This window comes from Lolium rigidum, chromosome 5 (genome assembly GCF_022539505.1).
Source record: "Lolium rigidum isolate FL_2022 chromosome 5, APGP_CSIRO_Lrig_0.1, whole genome shotgun sequence".
Lineage (NCBI taxonomy): Eukaryota > Viridiplantae > Streptophyta > Magnoliopsida > Poales > Poaceae > Lolium > Lolium rigidum.
Window position 1 is genome coordinate 5,501,460 of NC_061512.1, and position 26,934 is coordinate 5,528,393.

The following is a 26,934-nucleotide window of genomic DNA, read 5'->3' on the forward strand; positions in this document are numbered from 1 at the left end:
GCTTAATTGCGAAAACCATGTGAAAGCCAGGATTTGAACTCGAGAACTGGGGCTCTGATACCATGTTAAGCTTCATGCACTAGCCACTTGAACCAAAAGTCTGAACTGATGGAAAGGACTAGGCAATCCACGTATACATTTCACAACAGTAGTATCATAGGTAGATACTGTATCATAGCACATAAAATTATAAAAATTAATATCAAAATAATCTTGTACACACTTTTGTATTGGGATTATACAAATCACTAAATATAATTAACCTATGATACTACTACATGATACTATGCACTGTGAAGATAGTATCACACACTAGTACCTCATTGTGACTAGTTTAACACTTTGAAGGTCCTGACAGTCCGTGGCTAAGATTGTCCGGATCTGACAGTCCGTGGATATATTTTATAGTTTACTAGACCATAGATGCGCGCCTTGCCGCGTCCGTCCATTCTAAGGTGGAAACTGTAAATATCTAAAAGAAGTCACGGTAATTGGAATAACTAATGGAGTGAACAAACAGGTGGAAAATTTGAAACTCAGTGAGCATGCAAGAAGACATACAGTCTGTGCTTCATGCAACACTACAACACGGACAATAGAGGCTGCATGTACCAGTAAATGTCCAATCCTGATGAAACCAACAACGAGAACAAGCAAGACATGTTTCAGGGATGTATCTTTACTTTAGGCAGAAGCACACCACATCACCATCGTTAAGCCACAACTCTGTTCTTTTGACGATCAAGTAAATCTGCAAGCCTGCATGCAACTGAGAAGGTATAATAGATAATACAAGACCACTTGACCTTTGCTAGAGAGATCTTGACAGCCGTGCGCATGACCTAGGGAGAGCGAAGTAGCCATCAGATCAGGGAGGAACGACATAGGCGCCACAACCGTCAAGCTAGCATTGCACAAGACATAGGGGATATCTGATGTAAAATAACCTGCTACACATCAACCAGGAACATAAACAGCAGGGAGGTAATAATGCCAACGAAACACAAGAATCGAAAATCTACTAAAAGACCAGATAGAATACGAAGAGTATCTTGCAAACTGAATATACAGAGACTTATCAGAGATCAAGACTTGAAAATTAATGGAAGACATGACAACCATACCTTGCTGGAATCGACTCACAAATGCAGTTCAAGCCGATCCTGTTTCCAACACCATTGCCGGAGCCCCCAATAAAGCAATTCCATCGAGTGTGCACGAATTTCCTGAAATCACAACAAAGCCAAGAACCGTCAGCGGTAAACGGGAGGAGTGAAGGCCGGATGAGAGAAAACTAAATAACACACAATATATATTGATGATCTCAGCAACAAAGGAGGTACCACGGAATATGGGCCAGACCGTAGAGGTAACTCGCATGATTACACCGCTGCGAGGAATGACCATTAAGAAGGTAGTAATGGAAGGGAGTGATGACTAAGCTTTCTGATCTTAATTCCGCCGCCGCCACCTTGGCATGTATTGCGTCGGTTCAATACGAAGACAGAGGCTCTGTCCGGAGGTCAACCCTGGGCGCTGGGGTCTGGGCGAGCAATTCGTGGATTACCAACTGGGCTATGGAAGTACCACCGTTTCTCGGCCCAGTTCACGAGAGAACATCTAGGCCAATTTTGGGAGTAGCAGCCCTTTAATGTTTAAATGGCCGTGATGGTCAGATTGCACAACGAGAAGGCCGCAGGGTAGTGGCCCAAGAGACGGTCATCAACGTGAATTGAAGCAATCGATCCAAGTAAGACGGTTCGGGAATACTGGTTAGACGAAGACCGTTAGATGGGTATATCGGACGGCTCAGGTCCCTAAATCACTGTAGAGGTTCCTAGTGAAAGAACATGTCCATTACCCCATGTGTGGTTTTGGTAATTGATGACAATCCCTATGGACTAACGGTTGCATTGAGAATCAATCTTAGGTCAAGTTCATAGCCATGTTGGACTCAAGGTTGCAAGATGGAGAAGACGGAGTACAATGATGAAGATGGTGTCGAAGAGAGACGAAAACCGTGTTGAAGATGAAGATGGATGAAGACAGTGGCGTGCGTACAAGATCGAAGAAGATGGTGGCATGTACAATGATGAAGAGGATGAAGATGGAGCTTGCCGACTCGAGAGGAACGCGCAAGGTTAAGGTTTGTGCTCGATAGGATAGTGGATCGCATCATCGGAGAGAGCTCAAACCTTGCATGCATTGCATCATGTTTCTTGGTTGTTCTTGGTTCTTATCCATGAGATGAGTTAGAGCTTGTGTTCATCTCCATGACAAGCTCTAGCTCATCAGAAACGGATTCCGGATGCATCGCATGTTGCATGTGCGAGGATGATGATTTTCCCGATATACCATATTGAGAGGTTACACCTATATGACCATGAGAAAATCATCACTCACTCTTTTCCATATTTCCACTTTTTGTAGTGATAGCTCTCGTCGTCCTCTTTCCGGCAAAATTGGTTTCATGTCATTCCGAGTTTCCTAGCTCAAGTTATGGATTTGCGGTACCTTGAGCGGTAGTACCGCTTGTGAGCGGTAGTACCGCCTATGGTACCGCTTAAGTACCGTAACTAGTGTTACGGCAGTACCGCTTCGGTACCGCTGCGGTACCGCTTGGGATCCACTAAGGTTTGGAGCCCATTGCGGTACCTCGAGCGGTACCGCGAGTGGTAGTACCGCTTTGTGTCCACGTGGACAAGTTCTGTGGGGATTTCGAATCCAGAGCGGTAGTACCGCTTACCAAAGCGGTAGTACCGCTCGGGCGCGAATCTGACCCTTTTCTCAGCCCCAACAGCTATATTTTGGGCCCCCTATTTATACCTCTCTTCCACCTCCGACCCAACCACTTCTTCCCCTCCATTCTCTCTCCTCCATTGTTGACCTTGAGTTGTTTGATCCTCCTCTTGATCCCCCCACTATTTCTTGCATATTTTTGGGGGAAAGGAGAGAGGAGATGTAGATCTAGAGCTTCACCAATTGTATCCCTCTCCAAGTGAGGGGATCTTGCTAGATCTAGATCTTGGAGTTGCTTGGTGTTTCTCCTCATATTTGTTCTTCCTCCCTTATTCCCCCAATAGCTTTTGTAGCTTTGTTGGAATTTGGGAGAGAAGAACTTGGGCATCTTAGTGGTGTCCTTAGCCATTGCATTAGGTGCATCGGTTTGGGTTCTCTCCGGTGTTTCGGTCTCGTAGAGGGCATGTTGACCTTGGTGGTGTTGTAGCCTTAGTGGCCTTGTTACCTTTGTGGTGTTGTAGCCTTTTGTGGCCTTGTAGCCTTTGTGGCCTTGTCGTCTTTGTGGCGTTGTTGCCTTTGTGGTGTGGTAGCCTTAGTGGCGTTGTTGCCTTAGTGGACTGCGGTAGCCTTTGTGGTTTTGGTGCCGGTTGTGGCGCGTTGGTGTCTTGGTGGCCTTGTCGCCGGTGTGGCGTGTTGTAGCCTCTTGTGGCCTTGTACTTGAGAGCCTCCGTGTTGTGGAGTTGCCTCAAGCTTGATACTTGGGAGTTTGCCCAAGCTTGTACGGGTTCGGTGACCACCCTCAAGGGTCCCTTAGTGGACCGAGGCTTTTCTCCTTGGAGGAAAGGCCCGAGGAGAATAAGGTGGCCCTAGTGGCTCATTGGAGTGCCTCGTGCCTCCACACCGCTCCAACGGAGACGTAGCACCCTTGGGTGTGAACTTCGGGATACATCGTCGTCTCCTCGTGCACCGGTTACTGTAAGGGTACATTGCCCCTATGTGTGGTTTTGGTAATTAATGACAACCCCTATGGACTAATGTTTTCATTATGTTTATATGAAGGAATATTCCATAGGTACTACTTGTATTCCATGTGTTGGATTCAAGTATGGATGCCATGAAGATAAAGGTATACCTTGGGTATTGGCATCAAGATCATCGGTTATGAAGATACATATGTGATATGATCAAGAAGAAGAAATGAAGATGGAGTTCTTATGTGGAACTCAATATTAGCCATGCTCTATCTTATGTGAGTATGAGAAGATACAAGGATTGAGTTGGGCAAGTTCAAGATGAGCATCTCAAGTGGATCACATGCTTGAAGCTTGCCGTCCATTTGGTGATAATGGACATGTGAAGATGTGCATCAATGGAGCTTTCCCATCATAGTGTATGGGGGAGTATTTGTGAGTCTTCACGAAGCAACATTGATCAAGTGAGGCATTCCGGCTTGTGTAGAGCTTGAAGAGTTATCATCAAGATCAAGCGGGATGCGCAAGGCAAAGGTATGGCCTTGCTAGGTTTTCCTTTTACCGGTCTCAAGGTGGATGTTGGGAGACCGGATTATAGGATAGATAGCCGCACTATCAAGAGGGGCTTTCGGTTGGGTAACTTGATCACATCGTCTTAGGGAGCTCAATCCTTTGCATCCTTTGCACATTCTTATTGCTTCTTGGTATTTCTCGGTGTGAGGTTCTTGAGCTTGTTGCTAGCTTTACAACAAGCCCAAGTTCATCGAAAACGGAGTTCACATGCATCTTCTATTGCGTTTTCGAGGTTGGGTGATTTTACCGGTTATTCATGATATAAGGTTCTACCTTCTATATTCATGATAAATCCCCTCCTACAGATTCTTGGGTTTTCACTTTCTATTGGATAGCATTTGTTGTTATCTTTCCAACAAAATTGGTTTCATGTTAATCGGAGTTCGGGAGCAATAGTTATTAAAAAAAAGGTAAAAGAAGAAAAAAAGAAAAAGAAAAGAAAAAAAGGGGGACGGCTGCCCGGTCTCCGACCGGTCGACCGTGCCACACACCGGCCCACCCGGGACAGCCCCGGTCTCCGACCGGCCAACCGGCCCAGACGCCGGTCAGCCCAGCCAGCCCTCCGGTCCGACCGGACCGTGACCGGGCCGCCGTCCCATCCGGCCCAGCGCCGGCGCCCCACCGGGCCGCCCAGCCTGCTCACCGGCCGGACCGGGGCCTCCTCCGGACCGAGCGTCGCCTCCCTTACGCGCCGCCCACGCGCGGCTGGGGCACCCGGCTTGCCCCGCCTGGGCCTGGCCGCTCCGAGCGGCCCACGCGCCCCGCCCGGCTGGCAGGCCGGCCTGACCGGACCGGCCACCGGCCTCCTCAGCGCCTGGGCCGGTCGACCGGCTGGGCCGCCGGCTGGGCCACTGTTTGGAGCTGTTTTTTGCCCGTTTTTCTTGTCTTTTTCCCCCAACAGTTATATTTGCTTCTAGCTATAAATAGACCCTTCTTCCACCTTGAGCAACAACTTCCCCATTCTCTCACCTCCATTGTTGCATTTGAAGAAGTTGCTCTCTCTCTTGTTCCCCCCCATGATTCTTGCTCATATTTGAGGATTTGAGAGAGGAGATCTAGATCTACACTTCCACCAAACCAATTCCTCTCTAAGTGAGGGAATCTCTTGGGATCTAGATCTTGGAGTCTTTAGTTGACTTTTCCCCTTGTTCTTCCTCTCCAATCTCATCCTAGCATTCGTTGCTTTGGTGGGATTTGAGTGTGAAGGACTTGAACACCTCCGGTGTTCTTGCTTTGCATCATTGCATAGTGTTGAGCTCTCCACCACGATTAGTTCGAGTGAGAGCCCGTGAGCTTGTTACTCTTGGAGGGAAACCTCCTAGTTGGCTTGGCGGTTGGTGCTCCGGTGATCTCTTCAAGAAGATTGTGAAGAGGCCCGGGCTTCTCCTTCGTGGAGCTTGTGAAGTGGTTGTGGAGCTTGCCATCTCCGGAGCGGAGGAAAAGCTAACCATAAGGAAAGGGCCATTATCCTTCGTGGGTGTGGTTCGGAGAATAGGGTGAGCCTTCGTGGCGCGGGGAATCCTTCGTGGGACCTCCACTCCTCCAAACGTGACGTACCTTGTTGCAAAGCAAGGGAACACGGGAATACATCCTCGTCTCCGCGTGCCTCGGTTATTTCTATACCCGAGCTCTCTTTCCTTGTGATAGCCATCGTGCTTGAAGTACATATATCTTGCTATCACTTGTGCTACATATATCTTGTGCCTATCTTGCTTAGCTCTAGTTGCCATTGTCACACTTAGTTGAGCTTAGCATATTTAGGGTTTGTGCTTGTAAACTAAACATTAGTTTAATTCCGCATTCTTACAAGACAAATCCGCAAGAGTTTGTAATTGCCTATTCACCCCCCCTCTAGGCGACATCTCGATCTTTCAGTTACTTCTCAACCCGAGCTCCTTTACCTATGCGCTTTACATTGTGATATCTATCATGCTTGATGCTATACCTATCTTGTTATCACCTTGTTGCTCATCATGCTAGCATAGTTTATTGGAGCACTTAGGCAAACCCCTAGTTGTTAGGCTTTGAGCTAAACTAGTAAATACTTGTAGTTTTATTCCGCCTAGTTTAGCTCTCAAGTAGAAGTTTTTATACACCGCCTATTCACCCCCCTCTAGGCGACGTCCTAGTACATTCACCTAGCTCATTCCATTATACTGTTAACTAATAATGATGTCCTCACCTGAGTGTGGTGACCCAGCGTACCACTGCATGGTGTAGTACACAAGTCGTTGACATAACACAAGTGAAACACCGTTCCACTCATATTACATCTCTCAGAGTGGTACAACAGAAACATATGCGAGTCCAAGGTATGTCTATAGAAGTACACACGAACCGTTTACATAAGATCAACACAACCTCCTACTTTACAGTGAGGTAAAACTTCAAATAAAGCTCCAGAAGAACGACTCGTAGTCTATCTTATTGCTAACTCAAGCTTAAGAGCTACTTGGCTTGCTATAGAAATCTAGCTACTTAGGTGCTAGGATTAGGGAAAGGTTCCCTTTTATTACTAGTCTAGGTTTCCATCATAGCTGATGCAGAAGTTGACTCCATTGACTTCTTTGATTGGATTCTTCATCTTATTGCAGCTTGACTCCTTTGTCTTCGAGTTCCACGGTAGTTTCTCCTTCGGTGCCTTGATCTAAGAAGGGGGTTCAAATGGGATGGAATGAGTACGAGCGTACTCAGCAAGTTCATATTAGGAAATAAGTGTATTATGCACTAGCTACAGCCATAGACCATAAAGTCATAGGCCAATGCAAGTTTTCGTAATCATTTCTTCAAAAGGTTTATTTTATTCCGAAAAACTATGCCCGTCGGCCGTCACAGGTTGACTAGAACTTCGTGGATTTCCTTTCCTGCCGCGTTCGCAGCTTCCTTCCCGAACAGGGAGTGACAAGTCACAATTCTTGATACCCTCTGCAGAGGTGCGTTACTTTACCCCACAAGAGATCTTAACTTTGTTGCCAACCGAGAGTATGTCCCCGTCCACACTTCCTTTGGTGTGAGGCCCAGTATAAAATCCAAGCCAATCACTGCCTTCTCCGCGACCCTGCAAACCCACCCTTTTGTCCAACCGTACACCTCCAGTAGACTTCTCCCGATAATACGGCTTTACTCATGGTGTACTCCGGACAATCCATCATAGATCGTAGAGCCATCATCACTAATGGATGGGGATTTAAAAGGCTATCCCAACCTATTACGGCAGTAGCCTCCAACACCCCACCGGCTCTACCAATCCGTTGGCGTGCGAAGGGAAAAGATACGACTGACTTCCCCAGAGCCATTATAGATCTTATGGATCAACGCGATATGTACGGCGCTAGAATCACTCGGACTGGCATTGGTAATTAATCCTAGGGTGATATAACCCATGCAATGGAACCTCCACCATATCAACACATACCATGGTTCCATTGCCCACCACATAGTCATATTCATAATTGTAAAATAATACTTTGCTTTTCAATGCATGAGTGATAAGTATAGTACTTTGCATATAGTTTTATACAAATAATCAAATGACATGAGCAAGCGATGAACTTGCCTTTCTTGACTGCAAGATTATGCAGGCAAAATCTTCGATACGTGAGAAGTCCAAATGCTGAAATACCATCATCGTCCGGTAAGGACAATGTTTAAAGAACTGGCAAAGATGATATAATGCATAATATGAGATGCAATCGTCCCGAGCGTAACCTAACCTCGATGATTTAGGTTTGTATGAGTTGTAAAGATTTCTTTAGGGTTTGTTGCACTTTTAGAATGGTTCTCAAACAAGGTTCTTATTAGGGTTTAGTTATATTAGCATCATAACCAAGTGATATAAGACATCATAACAATCATACACATAAAAGAATAATGGTGGAATAATAGGTAAAGAACAGTTGTTAATTTTAAGTTCTACAGAACATGGTTGATGATTACTTATACTATACTTCAAAAGAATAACTTTTGAAGAACATGTTGTTTAAGAAATAATGAGTATTTCAAAGAAGGATAGGGCTTCTAAAGTTTGATTGACATTTATACTTCAAAAGAATAACTTTTGAAGAACAGGTTAAAATAAGAATATGAACTACTATATAAATAGGAGCTATAGTTTACTATTAGCTGGTTTCACTACTAGGAACTAGTTGGTGCTTAAGTAGAAGTGATTCTACATGTAGCAAGTATTAGTAAGGTTTATTACTATGGTTTCTCCTATAGCATCATATCAAAGGATGGTTATCTAAGGTGGTTGCATAAATGAGCTATTAGGGTTTACTATGATTTCATATTTGCTTTACCAAATAATCTCTAATAGTTTCTAAGCTAAGTGGTTTATCATTTCCTAAGTAAGGTTTAGTTGGATAGGAACATGTGATGTGATTTGCTACACAAAGTTGTATTAGGTTTATTATTATGGTGCTACTAAATTATGATGGTTGAGGTTGATCTTAATGGTATGGTATATAGGAGTGGTGATCAATGGTACTAATTCAATTAACAAGTTAGGGTTTCTAACTAGGTGATACTAGTGCATCATGTAGGTTTTAATTAAGAATAGGAACATGAAATGATAATCTCATGTGACTTGGTTTAATGCTAGTGGATCATAAGCATGTATTCAATTGTTGCTAATTATGGTTCTATATGTCAAGTAAATCTCCCATGATCATATGTGACACATATCTAGGGTTTTACAGTTGGTTCTAAGGTGAAATGATCACATGAAATAATGGGATCCATGTCTTACTCAATTTGAAACTAGGGTTTCTAAATCATGGTACAACTCCTAAAATGATGATTGGTAATATAGGTGTGGTAACTAATTACCTTGAAGAACAATGAATAATGGTTCTATTATTTTATTAATTTTCACAAGAATTAATAATTAGGGCAACTCCTATTTAGGTTTAGTTAAAAACTAGGGTTTAACAATTGTTATTTCATTTTAAAATACTTAACTTTTTAACTAAAGATGTTTTTAAGTAACAAGTTTTGAATTACCAAAATAATATTAGCTTATAATATTTTCTTGAGTTATTACTATTTACAGAAATTAGAAAATAGTAACATGCAATTTAGGGTTTATGAATTATCACTAATATTTAAGTGAATGCAATTATGATAAAGAAAATTAATCTTAACATTTTACTTAGTTACTGAATAGTTAAATTTTAATTTTTGATATTTAACTATTTGTTGAATTCAAATTGTATTTAAAATAAATGGAAATGGCATAATTAATAAAGTTAAAAATAAGTGAAATTTTATTTTGACACACATTTTTGTTTTATATTTTATTTGAATAGAGTTTATTTTTGTGAGCATTTTGATATATTATTCATATTTTTCTGAGTTGAAATGAATTTAATCTATTTCTGTAAAGTTTCAGCTATTTTCTGGAATTTAAAATAAAGTGAAAATACTAAAGATACCGGTTCATCTCCACTCCTAGACACAGACGAGTGGGACCAATGGACACGTAGACTGCCACGCAGACAAAGACCGGTCAAAACGGACTGAGGTCGTTGACCTCCCCGACGTTTAAACGCCGGCGGCCAGAGCACGGTGGCGCCGCTGATTTAGGGCTCCCCTGGATGCGCGACTAGGTGCATCAGAACAAGCACAACAAGGCGAAGCGAATGGTGGTGGTGGTTTCCGCGGGGACTCATCGGAGCATCGCCGGCAAAGGGGTGCTGCGGCGGTTTACTCCGGCGAGAATCGAATCGGAGGTTACGGGATGCAAAACTAGGAACTAATAGGTGCAGGAGACGCGCAAGCTCACCCTGAAGCTCAAGGTGTGGTCAGCTCCGACGATTGTTGACGGAGACGATGGCGATTGGCGATTTCCCGGCGAACCCGAGTGAAAGGGAACGCCGAAATTTCTTCTCCTCCTGGCTCCCCTTGATGATCTACTCCTCCAGAATGAACTATGAGGCCAGGCGCGTCGAATGAGCTGCGCCATGGCCTTCAAGATGACCTCCATCGACGGCATCGTGCTTGACACCGGCGACCAGTCGAGGAAGAATGTGGAAGCTAGAGAGGTTCTGGGAAGAAATGGATGGGCGGCAAGGTGCTAGGGTTTCCTGGCGGTGCTGTAGGCATATTTATAGGGCAAGAGAGGGTCTGGTTCGTCGGTTCGCCGGCGGTACTGGCCGAGATGCGATGGCGACGGTGAGCTGCATTCGGGCGTGAATCTTGATGTCTTTGGATAGACTCGGACGCGAGAGAGATAGTGGAGGGTTCTGGAAGCTTCGGTGGCGTCCGGGGCATCCTTATCGGCTTCGAGGACGTGGCCGCCGTTCCTCGCTGCGCTGTCGACGGCGTGGAGGAAGATGACGCCCTCGTCTTGTTTTGTGCCAGCGACGAAACGGTAAGTGGTCGTGGGCTGGACTGGGCCGCGGAATTGGGCTGCTGATGGGTTGGCTTTGGGCTGCTGCGGTGCTGGGCTGCCACTGCCCAATAGGTAAGTCTTTCTCTCTTCTATTTTCCTTTTCATTTTCTGTTTTTATTTTCTGTTTTGAATTTTGTTATTTGAATTCAAATCTGACTTCTATTTTGTTTTGCAGGTTCTAAAATATTTGAATATCAAAACAACTTGATAATGCTACCTACTGTATTGTTTTGTTTATAAACAATCACTTTAGAATTGATTAATTTGGGGTTCTTATGAGACACAATTCAAAATTTCAAATAGATATGATTTTAGGGTTTATCTCAATTGCTTTGCTAATTTAAGGAATTAAACATGTTTTAATTGATTTGAAATTTACCACATGTGCATGGTGAACACATTCTATTTTTCTAGTGCTTAACCATAGTGATCATTCACACATAATTTAATTATGGCTAGGGTTTAACAAATGGAATAGGGTATGGAATTGGTTCATGATTTTATGTGAATGAATTAGTTCCTAAGGTTTTAAGAAGATGGTTGATGAAATTTCTATAATCACTAATCTGGTTTTAGTAAACTTTAGCTTGAACTAATTAAGATGGATCCTATGTTTATAATTAGCAATGCATTTGCTAATGATGGTTTAATTTATAGAATACTACTTCATTTGGTCTACTAGGATGGAAAGGTAGGGTTTAATATTTTATGTGAAGTGATTCCTATGTGAAAGGTTTAGGGTTTTGGTGATGCTTCACTAATTGAAGTATTAAATAGGCATGAGGCATGGCAGGGTTATAATTATAATCCAAAGTAATCCATGGGTTGGAATTCACATGTAGTTTAGGGTTTAAGTTGTGATCACCAATATGATACACAACTAGAAATAGGATATGGCATAAGCTTTGGTTATGTTTTACTAATGGGACATGGCTCTCACCTCCAAGGTTAAATATTGACTTGAACAACTAGGATTAGTATTTTTCTAATATCCTTGTATGAACATGGCTATGGTTAGTATTATAATTTCTCTCACTTCTCAATGTCTTGGAATATCCTAAGGTCCTAATCAAGATATGATGATATGATCCTCTAAATATATGGTTTTCCTAGGAATTCTACCTTGGTATCTTCTGTAGCTTGTTCTTCAGGAAATCTGATAAACCTGCATCTTGTGGTATGCCTCCACCTCCTAGCTTCTTCATCTTGATTCTAGCTAATTCACATGGAGTGGCTCTATGTGTTTGTTCCCATGTATGATGGTACTTGATGATCAAATGGATGGAGGGTGTGGCTCTATTTATAGGCTTGGGCAAGCTCTAGTATCATGACACATAGGTGGTGACTCTTGTGTTGGTTTGATGAGTAAGGTGCTTGGTTGTCATGCTCTCATCCATAGCAATCCTTTGAGCATGAGGTGGCATAGCTTGGAAAGCAAGTCATGTAGATATTTTCATCCCACATGGCATAGATCATTATCCTCTCATAAGATTTATTTTGGATAGCCAAGTGGCATTTGCTACTAAATATCATGTGGATGGTTTTATTATTGTGGATGAGTCATCATACCATCTTTGATTGGATTTACATTATAATATTGGTAAAAAGGTTAATGTTGAGGGTTATTTCTCAAGTTTGGATAGTTGGTGTTTGAATTCACCAAGGCATGATCATATGAGTTTCAAAATACTCATAGTTAGTTTTATTCAAATAGTTTGAACTATAATTCGTAATGTAAATGGATTTAGTTTTATGATATTCCATATACTTAATAAGTTATGATTTAAATAAGAATGTGTGGCTTTTATGCACTTTAGACCATGTGGTTAACCTTATTTATAAGTGAATTTAATTACACACAAAAGTAGTTGCTAACTTTTAAGTGTTGTGTAATAGTTCTAGTTCCTTTTGATCCAACCTATGGATAAAATTATGTCTACCCAAAATAAGGTTTTAACAAAGATCACAGTGAAGTTTATAGCGCTTGACTTGATGAGCTACTTCAATTCCAGCCAGTCAAGTGAAACTTCAGTTACTGTGGTAGGTTTTATTTGAAGCGCGAAAATTCCCCGGATTTTCTATGCATGAATGCAATGCACACTTTGGTGTTCTCTCATTTTATTGCCTCTAAACCTGGGATATTACACTGCTTTGGAGCACCGAATTTCTGAATTTTCGCCACGCCGCGCAGCTCCTTCAGACCATCTCCACTCGTTTGCCCTCCCCACGTCGAAATTGGCATGGGAAGGACTAGTTTCCAGCCGCGATCTCAGGCGAAGACGCCGATCTAAATTTGAAAACGAAAGGTTGACGAAATACGGCTAAAAACGATTGAATTTAGACTAAATTTAATGATGTTTACTATATAGAGGGCGAAGTTCATACATAGAGGCCGAATTCGAATATATTTCGACTTCGGCCGGGGGAATACAAATTATATATTAAAACACGACGCTCTACATGCCGAAATGGCGGTATAACACCGTGTAGTCCTCGTCGCCGTCACCGTCGCCGCCATCATCGAAACGCGGTGGCGCCGTCGGCGCCTGGCTGCTGGTGCCCTGGACGGGGTCTCCCCACCGGCAACCGTGGCGCGGCGGGACGGCGAGGGCTTGTACCAGTCGTCATCGGACTCCGCCTCGAGGTCGATGACGGGGACGGGGGCATCAGATGGAGGAGTCGCAGGCCGGCGGTAGCGAGCGACGTCCTCGAGGAGCCGAGCCTGCCGCTCCGCCTCCTCCTTCTCCCACTGCTCCCTCGACCAGGCGCAGGCCTGGTCGAGGGGCATGGCGTTGTCGGCGAGGACGAGGTCCTGGAGGGACCTCGCCATGACGGCCTCGAGGATTGCGGCGTCCTCGGCGTCGTGGACCTCCTCCACCTTCACCGGCTTGCGCTTCCGCTCGCCGGAGGTGCCTGGTTCGCGCTTGGGGCAGAGGCGGCCGCGTGGCATCGACGGCTCGCGGATGACGATCCCGCCGCCGTTGCGTGCACGGTTGCTCGGCGGGGAAACCGGCTCCGTTTTCAATGGCGCCCATGATGGCGCCGACCTAGAGATTGGCGTTGACCTCGACGCCGAACCGAACGACGAGGAGCTGGCAGCCACGCCGCGGCTGCTAGCTGCTTCCCCGGCGGCGGCTGGCCGATGCCCTCGACAGCGGGGGCATCATCAGAACGGGCGCGTTGCCGCCCTCGATGTGCTCGAGGATGGCGTCGAGCGTCCGGCCCGACGCGCTCCACTAACGCCGCGCCCCGCGGCGTTGTTGCGCGGAGGCGGATGCGGCGGGCCATCGTAGGAGGCGAGCTCCCGCTCCCACCGCCGTAGGAAGTACGAGTTCCACGCCGTGTAGTTGTCGGGGTGGAACTGTGGCTCAGCGCGATCCTGGTCCGACAATGTTAGTCGGACCTCCTCGATGGCGACGTCGAGGGCGTGTCCCTGGGGCGGCGGCGGGTGATGTCTACGGGTGCTTCTATTCTTGTAGACTGTGTTGGGCCTCCAAGAGCAGAGGTTTGTAGAACAGCAGCAAGTTTCCCTTAAGTGGATCACCCAAGGTTTATCGAACTCAGGGAGGAAGAGGTCAAAGATATCCCTCTCAAGCAACCCTGCAATCACGATACAAGAAGTCTCTTGTGTCCCCAACACACCTAATACACTTGTCAGATGTATAGGTGAACTAGTTCGGCGAAGAGATAGTGAAATACAAGTGGTATGAATGAATATGAGCAGTAGTAACGGCGCCAGAAAAGTGCTTGTTGGCGTGCAGTTGATGGTAGTAATATTGCAGGAAGTAAATATGCAGTAAAACAGTAAACAAGCGATGATTGCAGTATTTGGAAACATGGCCTAGGGATCATACTTTCACTAGTGGACACTCTCAACAGTGATCACATAAATAAATAAGTTCTCTTCCTTTGTGCTACATATACTCTTGTTTGATAATGAACACCATTCGTTTTGTAGGGCTACAAGAGCTCCCTCAAGCCGGAGTTAACAAGCGCCACAACATTCGGCATTCATATTTAAGTAACCTTTAGAGCATAATAGATCTTTGCAATTTAAACCGAGTACTAACATAGCATACACACTGTCACCTTTACACTATGAAGGGGGAATAAATCACATCAATACTATCATAGTAATAATTAACTCCATAACCTACAAGAGATTATGATCATAGCCTACGCCAAGTACTACACGATGCACACACTGTCACCATTACACCGTGAAGGAGGAATAGACTACTTTAATAACATCACAAGAGTAGCACATAGACTAATAGTGATACAAAGCTCATATGAATCTCAATCATGCAAGGCAGCTCATGAGATCATTGTTTTGAAGTACATAGGAGAGAGATTAACCACATAGCTACCGGTACAGCCCTTAGCCTCGAGGGAGAACTACTCCCTCCTCATGGGAGACAACAACGGTGATGAAGATGGCGGTGGTGTCGATGGAGAAGCCTTCCGGGGGCACTTCCCCATCCCGGCGGCGTGCCGGAACAGAGACTCCTGTCCCCCAGATCTTGGCTTCGTGATGGCGGCGGCTCTGGAAGGTTTATCGTACCGTGGCTTTTCCGTATCGAAAATTTAGGTCAGGGACCTTTAAATAGGCGAAGAGGCGGAGTCGGAGGGGGTACGGAGCCGCCACACAACAGGGTGGCGCGGGCCCTAGCCTGGCCGCGTCAGCCCCATGTGTGGGCCCCCTGTGGCTCTCCTCTGGTGACTCTCGGGTGTTCTGGAAGCTTCGTGGAATTCTAAGATGCTGGGCGTTGATTTCGTCCAATTCCGAGAATATTTCCTTACTAGGATTTCTGAAACCAAAAACAGCGAAAACGAGAACCGGCACTTCGGCATCTCGTCAATAGGTTAGTTCCGGAAAATGCATAAAAACGATATAAAGTGTGAATAAAACATGTAGGTATTGTCATAAAACTAGCATGGAACATAAGAAATTATAGATACGTTTGAGACGTATCACTACGCGTCTCGGCGAGCGGGGACTATTTAGGCGGGGCTGGAGCCGGCGATTTAATGCCGCGTGGATGCTACGCGTCCACGGCGAGCTGACCGGCGGCAGCATTTGCTGCGCGCGGAAGACGATGCGTGTGCCGTTGACCGGCTGGGTCCACCTCTGCGGCGAAGCCGAAGCGAAAGCGCGGGAGAGATTTCTCGGCGTTTCGCGCGCTTTCGCTTCGTTCGGACTCCCCGAGCGCTACCCGGTAGGCCGGAGTTGGCGTGGCGCCGAATGGATGAAGACCTAAATCCGGGGAAAAACGAGGAATCGGGAACGCGGCTGGCCATTTTTCGCCGTGCGGATGGAAAAATAGAACGCCGGTGGGCCTATTGGGGGGAGAGGAGTGGAGATGCTCTCATCCTGTTTATATTCTCTCCGGATTTCGAAATTCAAGCGCCGACCCTCACTCCTCTTCTCCCCCACATTCCCAAAACCCTCCCCCTCGTCTCGCTCCCCAACCGATCCGCCATGGCGGCGGCGCCGCCACATCGCTTCCCCGTCTCCGCCTCCGCTCGTAAGCGCCTCCCCGGATCAATCTCGCGCCTCGACGGCCGTACACCAAACCCTAACTCCGCGCGCTCGTCCACTTTCTCTCTCTGCAGTCGCAGCCTTCGCCTCCTCGATGCGGGCCACGCTCCTGGACGCGGCGTACGACGGCGACCTCCGCCTCCTCAAGAGTGCGCTCGCAGGGCTGGTGCTGGGTAATGGCAGGGGCCACCCCAGGGAGGCGGTGGAGGCGGCGAGGTCGGAAGGCGGCATGTGGGCGCTGCCCATCGCCGCCTGCAACGGCCAAATGGAGGTCTGCAGGTACCTGGTCGAGGTGCTGCGCGTGGATGTGGACTCCGCCGACGATGAGGGTCCGTTCCTTAATTTCAAACGTTTGCCTCTTACTTGATCCCTAGTGGTGCCCACATTTGTGTATCTGGCCACGTGCTCTGTTTCTTTAGGGAGATCCCTAGTAGTGCCTACAATGAAATAGTGCCTATGTTGAGATTCAAACATGTCATTGATGGATGTGAATTTACTGTTCTATTAGCTGTGTTTACAGATGATTTATGGATTCTATTAATAGTTCAATTTCATCTCATGGGGACTGAAATTAAAATTCTACAGCCGATTCTGATTAATTATGGGACTGTTAAAACTGAAGTTGTTAGTCCTGTTTGCCTAAGGCACCTCCACATTCTACCTTGTGCGTTACCTGAATTTCATGTATCTGTGGTTCCATACTTTGTAATCTTGCTTTCTGTCATGCTCGGTGAAAAGTTTTCAGCTGTACATTTCTTTGCTGATCCTGAATTGATTTACATCAATAAGAATCTTGGTATGTATGCTTGCCAGGTAGAACACCTCTCGTTTATGCGGTCATCAGTGAAAATGCTCCTGTTGTCAAGTATCTTCTTGATCATGGTGCTGATCCAGACAAAGCTGACAATGACAAGTTAACCCCTCTACATTCTGCTGCTGGACTAGGTCCCTTCTCTATTCATATGTATCTCTGTTTTGCACGTCTGTACCACAGTTTTTTGTTTGTTTGTAATATATTGTGTGGCCATAGTATGTTCATATTACTAGGGTTTTATTTGATTCCGTTCCAGGGGATTTATATTTTCCTTCCCACGGGTTAGTATGGAAGTAGATTATCTTCAAATTGGATGGTTCAGTTATGTTGACCTATTGTTTACAGCATCCTCAATCGTGTTAATATGCATAGGAGGTACTGCATTCTCTAAAAGTCCGTTATGCAAATATAATGGTTTATCAACACAGATAATTGTTTTTCTGTTATTATGTGCATTTAGGTAACTATGTCTATGTGTTAAAAAATTGCAAAATGTGCCCCTTTGCTTGATTTCAACAGTTATTGGTGAACTTCACTTTTTTGTCCAGGTTAGTAGGTGTTGCTCTTGTTTCCACGGAACGTTGGCCCTCTGTAGCATCTAGCATGATCTTTGTAGCCTATATGCAGGGAAAACTGAGGTCTGCCAGGAGCCACATACAACTAACAAAAAAACATTGTCAGGGAAAAAAACTTACAATTTTAGGTAATCAGTACCTTCATATTGCTTCTTTTGTGCAGGAGATTGTGAAATGATAAAACTGTTGCTTGCAAAGGGAGCTTATGTTGACCCGATAGCTGATGAAACTGGGACACCACTGCATCTTGCTACTAGGGAGCAACAAGTCGCAGCTATGAAGACTTTGTTGGACCATAATGCAGATGTAAGCTTAATTTCGTGCTACTTCTGCCTTAAGTTTCATGTTCAACTATAAACAAAAATAAAATTTTAATTGTTTACTTGTCCATTTTTTTTCTCAACTGTATTTGTCTTATATTCCATTCTAGTTACGTTTGGTACTTTGGTTCCTTGAGGGTGTTTTTTCGCTGCTATGTAAGTTAAGATGCTATGATGGCTCTTTGCAGCACAATTCAATCTTCAAATGTTTGTTTACTTCTTTCTTCCCTGCTGCTTTTAGTTGTAATTTTCTAGTTATATGTTACTCTTCAAGATTTTCCTTGGTAGCGACTACAAAAACCAGAAGTACTTCATTAGTTTTGTTGAAATCCATGACATTGTTCTCAAGATATAGCCTGGGTCATAACTTATAGTCTCAATTCTTACACAAGACTAATGTTTAATGTTCGATTGGAATCATCACTATTCTTTTATGTGGAAGTCTACAATACATGCTTTCATGTATGTATAGTTTTCAAAGTACCGGATGCATGCATTGGACAATTTATTTTTGGTGCATTGCCCTTTTGTGCACTTTCCATAATGATCTATTTTCTATCACGTCTGCCATCTTATATAAGTGCTATATGGACGCAATCCATCAAACAAGAAACATCTACTAGTCAAGAGTTGGCTAATAAGGAGGCTCTTATTTGTTTTCGCAAATTGCAACATCACATGTGCTGTTTCCTCCTTTTACTGGACGATTGACATAATATATATGGTTATATATATATACCGTTATGTTTAATGTTTTTCTCTATCCAATTCTTATAATTCTTCACATCTCTCATAGTGCAACAAGACGTACATGATGTCCGGACTGTATCCTACGACGCCCCTCTTTGAGGCTGTAAATGTCTCATCAGTGGAATGTGTGAAGCTCCTGGTTGAGGTATTCTACATTTATCTTAGCCTTTTCATGTCTAGCCTTGCACTGGGTAGCTTACATAATTTCAATAAGTTTTCAACAATTGAGTTTGGAAACGCTTAACTTCTTTAGTTATTCACCATAAAGAAAATGTGACATTCCTTTTATATGATAGGCTGGTGCTATCATCAACTCGGATTGTGTCTCAACTCTTTCACTTGATTCTACAATGGGAAATGATGGCTCAACTGAGTGCTTAAATTTCTTACTGGAGGCTTGTGCCAACCGTGATACCCCTGATGATGTAAGATTTACCCCTTTGCCACTACTAGACACAAGTGTTTGTTAAATGGAACTTTTCAAGACTTTTCGTGCCGCTTATTTCCTACCCGTAGTTTGTCGTTGCTCTACTAAGAATCCATGCACTGACCATCTTTCATTCTTGAATTTCTGACACACCTAGCTTAACATAGGCACCTTGGTCATGAGTTATATTGTTGTCTTATGTAGCTCCATGATTACATGCTACATGTTCTCTTCTGTTTGTAGGATATATAAATATATGATACATGTGGTATGAGATTTTTAGCCTATTAATCTTTGTCGAATATTAATTCTTGTTTGGGTAGATATTTTTTTTTTGTAATTCTTGTTTAAGTAACACAGTAACATGCTGTAACTTTTTCTCGGTATGCTGCATAGATATTTCTGTATTGTTTCGGTGTGATGCCCAGTAAAACAATTTTGCTACTTTGGGAAGCAGACAGAAATGGAGCCGTCAAATATTAGTATTACCAGTATATATCTGTAGAATTTCAGTTTGATGTTCTGTTGTCATGTATTGATTCAGTAATGTGGTAATTTCTTAAGTTAGTTGCCTTAATTGTTCTGATTTTATTTGAAATGTTGTATATCTACAGTAAATATACAGGTGAGGGTGACGATTAATTGTAAAGGAATGATAATATAAGTGATTGACTTGAGGGTAGAGTTCTGTAGCCTTAGTTCTGCTTACCATGATTGCACACAATTTTGTCATGCTGGACAACTTAAATACATGGTTTTTTTTTTTTTTCCTGGATTTTTAAGTCACTGTCTAGTGGTGCTACGCTGCTACTCTCAGAGAAGAGGTTCAGTTGTGTGTTTGTTGGACTTTGTGAAAACCTAAGGTGCGTCTAGGATAGTTACTCAGTCAATTTTATCATCTTTAGGGCCTATTTGGTTTGTGGCTGCAGTTTGCCACATCTCTTAGGACTCACAGGTCAGTGACTATTTTTACGGTCAAGTTTTGCCACAGCTCTGGCAAATATGCTGATCAAATGCCATATTTGAATGTATTTTCCAAATTTAGTGAAAATAATTACAAATATGTTAGTAAAGAAATATTGAGAATTTTTTTAGTATCAAATTTTGTATCTTACGTTTGCTTTTAAGTAATGTGTGTGTGGGATGAAACATGTCCAATTGAAACAATTCAAATTTAGTTACTCCCTCCGATTCATATTAATTGACTTCAGTATGGTAATTTTTTTTAGATTCTTTCCTTTTTTTTCTTTTCACATGCTGACGATTTATTTGGAAATATTTAGGTCCTATTTAAAATGGTAAATTTTGGTCTTAATTTGTAGAGGCATCACACTGATTTATGTGAAAGTCAAGTTATATGAGATTCCAGTGTTCGGTGTTCCATACTGGGCAGACAAAGGGAAATAATGGCAAATTTGTTTTTGATCTTGTTAGAAACTTCCATCTACTATAATTGTGTACAGGCGGAAGTTTTTTTTGGCATCATCTTAAATTTCAGTACTACAGAAACAGGAGATGAACCGGGTTGCGCACTTACACTAGAAGAGTACGTTTGACATCATCCTAAATCTTAAGATCCTATAGAAAATAGGAGAAGAACTAGGTTGCACACTTACATTAGAAAAATATATGTGAGGTGAAATTTATGGGGAACATATATTGCTGGTTGTTGAAGTTTCCATTGGTCCTATTACGATTAATATTTATTACAGTGTATTGCTTGTTGTTAAAGTCTTGACTGGTATGGGACCTTATTACTGAAGAATAGTTATTACAGCAGGGATTTAGGGTGCTGTATGATTAGCATGACTGCATGAGTATTTGGGAGTCTTAAATATTATGCTTATACAATCTGCAATGTTGATGTCAATTTTTTTGCCTAACAAAACCATGTTTTCCCAAATAGTTACCGAACGGTCCTATTTAATTTCGTTACTATTATAGCGTCTTTCCATTCTTCCTCATGTCTCCATCTTATTTGACATTGTTTTTATTGTTCAGGAGAAACATGAGAATACATGGAAAATAGCACTGTTGAAGTCATTTGGGACTAAAGCAGTCAAGAGAAAAGATTTCTATTCTGCATCAGCGTTCTACACTAAGGTTTGGTACATCCTGTGTTTGCTTTTCATGCTTCTAATTATTTGGAGATAAAGAATGCATATGAACAGATTTTCAAACAGGCTTCTATCTATGATTGAGTCACCAAATGGCAAGGCCTAGGAATTGAAAAGGAAACTTGGCCAGTGGCAATGTCAAGGCATAACTACCTTGAAAAATATGGCTAGAAGCCTAGAATGACTGGGAAGGGATTAGGCTATTGTAAGGGGAAAATAGGCGATGAGTTCTATGTTGGTATTAGGTTGCTTGCCAGAAGATTTCAATAATCTTTTCTTGTATTGGTGCTTCAAGACTTGACACCTAAAACTAGAAATCCTACCTTATCTCTGCCTTATTCCAAATGGTACCCAATCTTTTAGAGCATCTCCACTCGTCTCCCCGACGAGGCCCCCGAGCGACGTTTTTTCCATCCGGACGGCGAAATTCGGCCCAGTCGCGCCCCCGGTTCCTCGTTTTCGTCCGGATTTGGCCCTTCATCCATCCGGCGAGCCCACGCCATCCCCGGTCCCCCGGGGATCTATCGGGGACTCCGGACGAGTGAAAAGCGGGGAAGGGCCCGATCTGTCGGCGACTCGACACACGAACCCCACTGCCACCTCGCTCAAAATCTCCCCCACCCCTCGTATCTCTCTCGCCGCCGGCACCACCCCGCCGGCTTGTTGCCCAGATTCCGCCGTCCCTCCTTCTCCACCTGCCTATATTCCGCCGTCTTTCGACGAAGGCCTATCTGGCTGCTCCTCCGCTGGCCGGTTTTGCGACTTTGGCCTACTCCTCGTCGCTCGCGGCTCGGGTTGCCTCGACCACGCCCGTCAGGTGTTCGTCCATTTGCCTCGCCGGCCATGGACTCAGACGAAGAGGAGGAGCAGATGTTCGTCGAGCTTATGCGAGAAGAGATGGCAGCCGCCGCCCAAGACCAGGAACACATGATGATCCTCGGTTGCTTGTCAAGCATGTACGCCGGACCGGCAAGCCGGTCGACGTGGTGGGTCGGCACCGAGTCGCCGGAAGTGCAAGCCGAGACAACGAATGGAGGGCTACTGCATGTTGTACGCCGACTACTTCGCCGACAATCCATTGCACAGGTGAGAGTGTTTTCCGGCGTCGTTTCGGGATGAGCGAAAGCTATTTCTGCAAATTGTGTATGCCATCCGAGACTTTGACCCCTACTTCGGATGCAAGGCGGATTGCACTCGGTTTGGTTGGATTTTCGTCACTGCGAAGTGCACGAGTGGCTATGAGGATGCTGGCGTATGGAGCTCCCGGTGATGGTGCAGATGACTATCTTCGGATGGCGGAGTCCACCGCCCTTGATTGTTTCTACCGGTTCAGCAGGGCCGTCATAGCAGTGTTCGGGGACTTTTACTTGAGATCGTCCGTTTGCGTGGCAGGGAATGTACAAGGGTCACAAAAACGGCTGCACTGTGATACATGAAGCAGTGGCTACCCATGATCTCTGGATTTGGCACTCTTTCTTTGGTATGCCTGGATCCAACAATGACATCAACGTCCTAAACTGCTTCCCGATCTTTTCCAAGTTTGTTGAGGGTCATGCTCCCCGGTGAACTATGTGATCAATGGTCGGCACTACAACAAAGGATACTACCTTGCAGACGGTATCTATCCAAAGTGGGCAACATTTGTGAAGACTATCTCGAAACCTAGCACCCCCAAACTTTGCGAGTTTGTGAAGAAACAAGAAGCTTGCCGAAAAGACGTCGAGCGTGCATTTGGTGTCCTCCAGCAGAGATTTGCTGTCGTCCGGTTCCCCGCTATGACTTGGTCTCGTCCGGTTCCCCGCTATGACTTGGTCCAAAGATCAGATGTGGGAGGTGATGAACTGCTGTGTGTGCCTACACAATATGATTATTGAAAATGAGCGAAAACATCCGGTTCCTCTGGCTGAGCAACAAGAACCATATGAGAGAGAGGGACCTCTTGCACAGCCTAATCACCGAGTGCCTCCATCATGGGCCGCCTTCATTGCTATGCGCCAGGAGATCCGAGACTCTACAATGCATCGACAGCTGCAAGATGATCTGGTGGAGCACATATGGACGCTCCGAGGCAACGCCAACGCCGACGCCAACTAGTGTGTCTTTGTTTCAAAACTTGTGAAATTGTGTGCTTCATTTGTTTTAGCACTTGTTAAACATTGTACTGATTTTCGCCCAATTTGTTTCAGCAATTTTCTGAATCTTGTTCGCCGAACTTGTTAAATTTTATGTCGAATTTGATTGAAATATGTCAAATGCCCCAAGTTGGGGGTGTCCTGCCGGGGGGACGGCTGGAACTTCGGCGCTCCCAAGGCCTAATTTTCCTCCAATCCGGACGAAATTTTCGCCGGATTTGGGCGTGGGGAGCGCCAACGAGTGGAGATGCTCTTATTCTTTCTTCTCTTAACCTTTTCAAATGGTCCTCCACTTTCTTAACTCATGCTAAGAGACCAATAGCTGGTTTATGCCCCTTGCGCGTGAGCCCCATCATGCCCTTGCAGCTGGCCCGATTTGGCTCCTGGTGTTCTAGCAGGAATTTGTCCTCTACCAGCCACAACATTTCAACTGGGGAAAACTAGAATGCTTTTTCCTTATTGTGTTAGGATTATTTGTTGCCAAAACTGCAATATTTATTAGTGTGGTGCCTTTGCAGATGACAGAATTGGAATTGCTGACCTGCTGACTTTTCCTCACATTCTGAATTGCATGTGGGAGGTGCAAATGAACATGTATTTGGGCAGTATTTTGTTTATCAGGGAGAATAAGTTGTTTTTGGACCTTAACCTTACACTAGATACATTTAGCACAAATTAAAACTTTCTGTAGACTCACCAATTGTTTGAACTACCGGTTGGATGGATGGACAAATCAGTGAACCCACTGCTTGATTGGTTGGCTCACTGCTCTGATCTCGCTAACTGTACATCAAGGCCATTAGCAATAACTTACGGGTGTCCTATTTTCCCCCGGGGGTCTTAATTACCACTGCTTAGCTTTCAAATTGCCTCTGACCATCAAATTAAATGTGAATAACCCGTCCACCTCTCTTTGAAACAAGGGGTGCTTCAGATCATTAAGAGCATAATGTGAGTAGGAAGTGGAATTAACACTCCTTACTGAGGTTTAGTAAGGGTAGCAAATAAAAGTATGCAGGTTCCATTTTGGGCGCATATGCTCCCTTTGTTTTGAAATGCATCTTTGATATATTTTGAAATGTCAAAATATTTGAAATAACAAATTCACGTGTACATCTCTTTTTTCGAGAAAAGTCCTTTGCGTTTCATTTCATTGAAAAGATAGAATTTGTTACACGCTGCCTAGGAGGTACACGACAAAATAGAATGCACGTGTACATCTTTACATGCTACGTGCGCGCAAAGTCTTTCCATGAAAAATCGATTTGTCGTTTGGGCTGTGTAAAATGACAAAATTTGGTGCTAAAAGTAAGGCTTTTTGTGAGACATGTTTTGTCTTATTTTACATTGGGCACGAAAAACATTGTTTTTTTTTTTTCGCGAAACTGTACGAATGCACATAGATTGTCGAGATGTACATGAGAAATTTTTTGTTGGAATTTTTTGACAATTAGAAACATGTTTTTTTGGGTGGAGGGAGCATATGCACCCGGGAGCTGAATTGAATTTACTATATTTATTAAGTAATATATGAAAAAGCCTCTTAGGTTGGCATTCTTTTCAGAAATTTAAGGTATTCACATGATTCATTAACATCTTGCAGTAACACTAGTCAATGCACAATCATTTGCAGAATTCCTATTCAAATTCTCACAAATTTATATCTGCTTTTGACACTCAAGAAATTTTGATTTAACTTGTTGGATGCAGGCACTGGATCTTGACCCTAATGATGCAACCCTGTTCTCAAACAGGAGCTTTTGCTGTCTCCGCATGGGTGATGGAGAGGAGGCTCTGCTGGATGCTCTTAAATGCAGAGAACTGCGGCCTGACTGGCCAAAGGCCTGCTACCGGCATGGTGCCGCTCTGATGTTACTAGAGGTGGGATCGAAGATGCAATCAGCTACCTTTTTATTGACCTAAGCACATTCTTTTTAGTAATTTACAAGGTGTTGCTCATTAGGACTACGGGAGCGCATGCAAAACACTTTTGGATGGACTTAAGTTGGACCCAGAGAATGCTGAGATTGAGCGTGCATTACGGTACCTCCTTCTGCGTTGTTTTCCTTTTGGATGCCCCCTTGTGCATTGTTGCATGCCTGTTTCAACACATCTCACGGTTTGTTATATATTGGAAACATGTTAGACCTCTTATGTGCTTACTTTAGGACTTGCATATACACTTGCTTACCTAAAAACTTTAGGACGGTCATTCTGCTTGCTAGATTGGTGGCATGTACTGTTTGTGCACGGTCGAATGATAATTTTCCCCATGCTTTATTATGAAAAAGGGGTACACAGTTTGCTATGACCATATTGTAGCCACGCATATGTGCCCACATCACCATCCAACACTCACTAATTGTGGCTGTGATGTGCAGGGAAGCTATGGAATCTCTGAAGACCTCTAAAGGCATCAGGGCGGGATGAGTTTGCACTTATGAAGATAGATAGGTGAAGACACCTCTCGTGAAAACATCCTCTTTTCAAGTCTAGTAATGACCGCTGAAAGTTCTTTTTTGAAATATTGCGAAGCAGCTTTTGTGAAATAGTGTGGAGCCACGGCAATGAGTTTGTATGGTCCTCGAGATGTTGGTACGCCAAGTTTGTGCGAGTCCCTTTTGTAGGCCGATGGAAGGTGCCCTGTTGCCACTGTTTCTCGTTTGTTATTACTGAGGCTGGTATAGTGGTATATAATGTTAGTAGCAAATGACATTTTTTGGCTTGTTTTTCGCTGTGAATGTACGAGGACACAAAAGATTTCACTGCATTTTGATTCGAAGGGGCTTCTCAATGCCAAGCTAGCATACAAAGTTCACATGCAAACGTTGTGACAACACAATCGGTGGAACCAAGGAGAGCCCGCTGATGGAAGGGATCTGGAGTAGAACTTTTGGAAGGGTCTTTGGACCTGCACTACGCACTGAAAATCCATCACTTCGTTTGGGGACTACTACATCCACCTTCTACGTCTAAACATGTCCAGGCGTGTTGTCGATCTGGGAACCAAATGCATCCTATGTCACCGGCTGTTTGAATATGGCGGACATCTATTTTTGAAGTGCAAACGGGTGAAACCAGTTTGGCGGGCTCTTGAACTTGAGGATGTCCGATTGCTCTTAACTGAATGTTGTTCATCCCTGCAGTTTCTTCAACAAGTCATGCCTGACGATAATAAAATGAGGTCAATTTCCCTCTTGTGGTCATGGTGGAAGGAGAGAAACAGAGAAGAATCATGTTTAGAAACGCCAAGCCGTCGATGAGCTGATCTTTAACGTTTAGTGCCAGGTTACAGAATGGAGGAGTTCAGTAAGCCAAGAAGAACAGAGGCGAATAAACCTACGCCACGTTGAACTCGAGAAAATCGACAGCTCCCCTATCTTCCAAGCATACCATGGAGTATGGGTGCAACCGACTGGAGACGGTAGCACGGGATATCTACAGCTGGTGCGGCTGGTGGTGTAATTATAGAATCACATACTGATGTATCTTTGACATGTACATTTGGGTCTCTTTCGCTGGTTGATCTTTGTATCGACATTAGTTGATCCGTGAATTATAATAAGGATAATACTTATATCAA

General features: G+C 44.1%; 1 protein-coding gene across 1 annotated transcript; it reads left to right on the plus strand.

The window, feature by feature from the left end:
- The first annotated feature begins 16,466 nt into the window (after nt 1–16,466).
- Nucleotides 16,467–25,909, plus strand: LOC124658457 (serine/threonine-protein phosphatase 6 regulatory ankyrin repeat subunit B-like). Its single transcript, XM_047196786.1, has 9 exons — nt 16,467–16,545; nt 17,030–17,161; nt 17,769–17,911; nt 18,722–18,820; nt 18,972–19,100; nt 21,104–21,205; nt 25,062–25,232; nt 25,315–25,394; nt 25,733–25,909. The coding sequence occupies exons 1-9, from the start codon at nt 16,482–16,484 to the stop codon at nt 25,779–25,781; spliced, it is 969 nt and encodes a 322-aa protein (XP_047052742.1). The 5' UTR covers nt 16,467–16,481; the 3' UTR covers nt 25,782–25,909.
- The last annotated feature ends 1,025 nt before the right edge of the window (nt 25,910–26,934 follow it).